Source organism: Triticum dicoccoides, chromosome 2B (genome assembly GCF_002162155.2).
Source record: "Triticum dicoccoides isolate Atlit2015 ecotype Zavitan chromosome 2B, WEW_v2.0, whole genome shotgun sequence".
NCBI lineage: Eukaryota > Viridiplantae > Streptophyta > Magnoliopsida > Poales > Poaceae > Triticum > Triticum dicoccoides.
Genome location: NC_041383.1, coordinates 24,581,769 through 24,584,746, shown reverse-complemented (window position 1 = coordinate 24,584,746; position 2,978 = coordinate 24,581,769). Strand labels below are relative to the sequence as shown.

General features: G+C 55.1%; 1 protein-coding gene across 1 annotated transcript; it reads right to left on the bottom strand.

The window, feature by feature from the left end:
* Window positions 1-2,706, bottom strand: LOC119366896. The gene is made up of 2 exons (XM_037632581.1): window positions 2,572-2,706; window positions 1-2,254 (listed from the first exon to the last, which is right to left on the bottom strand). Exon 2 carries the CDS (start codon window positions 2,206-2,208, stop codon window positions 157-159), a length of 2,052 nt encoding a protein of 683 aa, XP_037488478.1. The 5' UTR covers window positions 2,209-2,254; window positions 2,572-2,706; the 3' UTR covers window positions 1-156.
* Between the last annotated feature and the right edge of the window lie 272 nt (window positions 2,707-2,978).

Sequence of the window (2,978 nt, the reverse complement as noted above, 5' to 3'; positions counted from 1 at the left end):
ACCAGTCCCCCTCGGTAAAATTGCCTCATTCGGTAACCAAAACCTTGGGCTAGGGTACCGCGCATGCCGCTCCCCTAAGGACGACCCGATCGAGTTACATACAGGTTCCTTCCTTACACACGATGGTAACATGCTTACATGCATGACATTAGTGAATTATACTACATCATCTCTTTGGGCAACCGACGCTTGGTAGATGTATTCTGCCATAAGCCACAAGATGGTCGTCAACTCGCCACCACTGTTGAGCTTCTGGGCATGGGACTCCCTGCTGCACTTGTTGCTCGCGTAGACGAGAATGTCCATCCACACGTCAAGGACAAGCTCCAAGGAGTCTATCGTGCCATCCTTCTCCTTCTCCAGCAGCTCCTTGGCGAGTTGAGCCATGTGAGTGAGACGAGGAGCAAGGTGGCTGAACTCCTGGTCCTCGTATTCATCGTACAGATTGTTGGCGAGCTCCTCTCTCTCGGCAACCCTAGAAATGCTCGAGTGTGGGGCATCAAACACACGGAACAGATCCTTGACGACGCGTGCACGGCTAGGGTACCTAGGATCAGTCGATCTCCTGGTGACCAGCCTCTCGCAGGTCCGCTGGTACAACCTTTTCTGGGGCTGGCCTGGCAGCATGTAGGGACGTTCCACCAGGAGAAACATCATATAATCGGACATCACCCTGATGGCGTGCACGTCAGGCGCGGCGTCCATGGCTTTGGCTCTCTCGCTCTTGGTGAGGAAGACCTCTGTGGCGATGTGCCAGATGATGATGCCCTCCTGAAACTCGATGCCGAGGGAGTCCTTGAGGATGCCGCGGTAAAGCCCGCGGCGGCCTAGTGGGTACTCACCCCACTTCTTCCCCAGCATGGCAGCGTTGAACCTGCCCTTGCTGTACAGTCGGCTCATGTACACAGAGATACGACGCCTGATCGGATCGGTCATCTCGACGGTCGCCGAGTAGTGCTTCCTGTTCCACCACTCATCGGGTGCCAGTGCCCTGGCCAGCCTCCCAAGCAGAGGGCTGGTGAGCGGCGTGTCGGCGGGGCGCGTGCACAAGTGCAGCAAGTTGTACTGCCCGATGGTGTATGACCACCTTCTGGACGTGTACCTACTGTTACCGGCAACTCCTCCCTTGACAAGATCATGAAGCCACACGACGGCGCGCCGGAGCTTGTCCCATCTCTTGTTGCACAGGGCTGCGTACCGAAGCCAATTCCACCGCGTGGTGCTCAGGAACGCGAACGTCCACGACGATGCCAGTGCGTTCAGGAGCGACGTCGTCTCCATGAACACGGCGCCACCCAGCAGGACGTAGGTGATGGCCACGTCGGCTCTGAGGTAGCCATCCTTGGGGGTGAACCGGAACAGCAGCAGCGAGGTGGCGACGGCGAGCGGCGAGATGAAGCGGATTAGGTAGCCCCGGAAGGTGTGCACCACGGCCGCCTTGGTGTACAGGATGTCGTACATGAGGGAGAGCTCTATCTCCATCAGCGTCCACAGCTCGACACGTTGTATCAGCTTGCTGGTGTACTCTTCTAGGCCGTCCATGTCCATGTAGTCTTCCTCGACCACTGAGGAATCGACCATGGCGCGCTTGCATATGTGGAACAGCGAGTGGGCTCGTCGCAGGTGGAACTCATCCCCCGGAGCTTCGTCCTGAGGGTGGACATGGTTGTGGATGGCGGGCGGCTGCGTCCTGAGGGAGGCGCCTATGCTCTCCAGGGTGCTGCACTTGAGCGCCCACGTCCTCTCCCCGTACTTGACGAAGCCGACGACGAACATCAAAATGGAGGCGATCAGGAGCAGCTTCCTGTCCTGGCCGCCGGCCACGGCGATGTGCTTGTAGAGGACGTAGCCCGCTCCGAGGACCTGCACGACGAGGACGGTGAGGTGGCGGAGCCAGAGCTGGTTGTCCTGCAGCGCGTAGGCGGTGATGTTGTCCGGGCCGCCGAGGTGGAGCAGCAGGAACGGCGCCCAGAACGCGACGAGCTGGTTCTCACGCACGGCGCTGCCGAACGACAGGTGGCCGACGGCGTACACGGCGGTGGAGTCAGCCATGAGGTACGCTAGCCACAGAAGGAACCTCCGCACGGGGAGCGTTTGACGGCGGCGGATCCCGGCGAAGACGAAGAGGACGAGCTGGAGCCCAAGGCTGAGGAGGACCAGGATCTGCATCGACCGGTGGTTCCATAGCACAAGGGGCCCTGCAGCCATACTAATTGATCTTCTCCTCTTGACACTCTAGTCTGCACTGCACTACCTGGAATGGATGAATTTTGCGGTTTTGTTTCAGATACATGATCAGGAATTAAACCAAAAGGATCCGAAAAATGTGACTGTACATATAACAGTACAGTATCATGTATAATAAACACATGGATTTCGTCCGTGAATTTGCTAATTCTCAGTCGCCTGAAGTTTCCATAACTTAGAATTGCACAGATGTTTCACAGTACACACACGTGAATTTTCATACGCATAGCAAAAAAAATACACTCCCCTCACAAATGTACTTATGTAACTAATGCTCGCGACCAAATGCAACTGAAAAGCGATGGCGTATCCATAATTACGTACCGGCCGGGTAGGAGTAGCGTCGCAGCTTCGAATTCGGAAACCAGCCAATCTTGAGACGACCGAGGAGGCAGCGAAGGAAATCAACGGAGAAGGGCACAGAGGAGCAGTGGCCAGTGGATGTCACTCCACACTAACCAGCGGACATGCCAACTGATTGGAGGTTCCAAGTGGATCTGTTTCTTAAGAAAGGGAAAGGGAAGCTTCGTTCGTGGTTTGTATAGTTGTAGATGTAGATGGATCAGCTCGAACTCACTGCTAAGCTGGCAGGATCAAATATGTACTAGAGTACACTAGTATTTATTGTTTTATTCTTGATTTTTTTTACTAGGGTACGTACACTTGTACACTTGTAGATTAGACTAAAGTTGTAGTTGCAAGTAGATTAGATTAAGGGAGCTGCATCACGT

What these genes read in the sequence shown, in the direction of transcription:
- LOC119366896 (XM_037632581.1), bottom strand. Translation starts at nt 2,208, where the DNA reads ATGGCTGCAGGGCCCCTTGTGCTATGGAACCACCGGTCGATGCAGATC.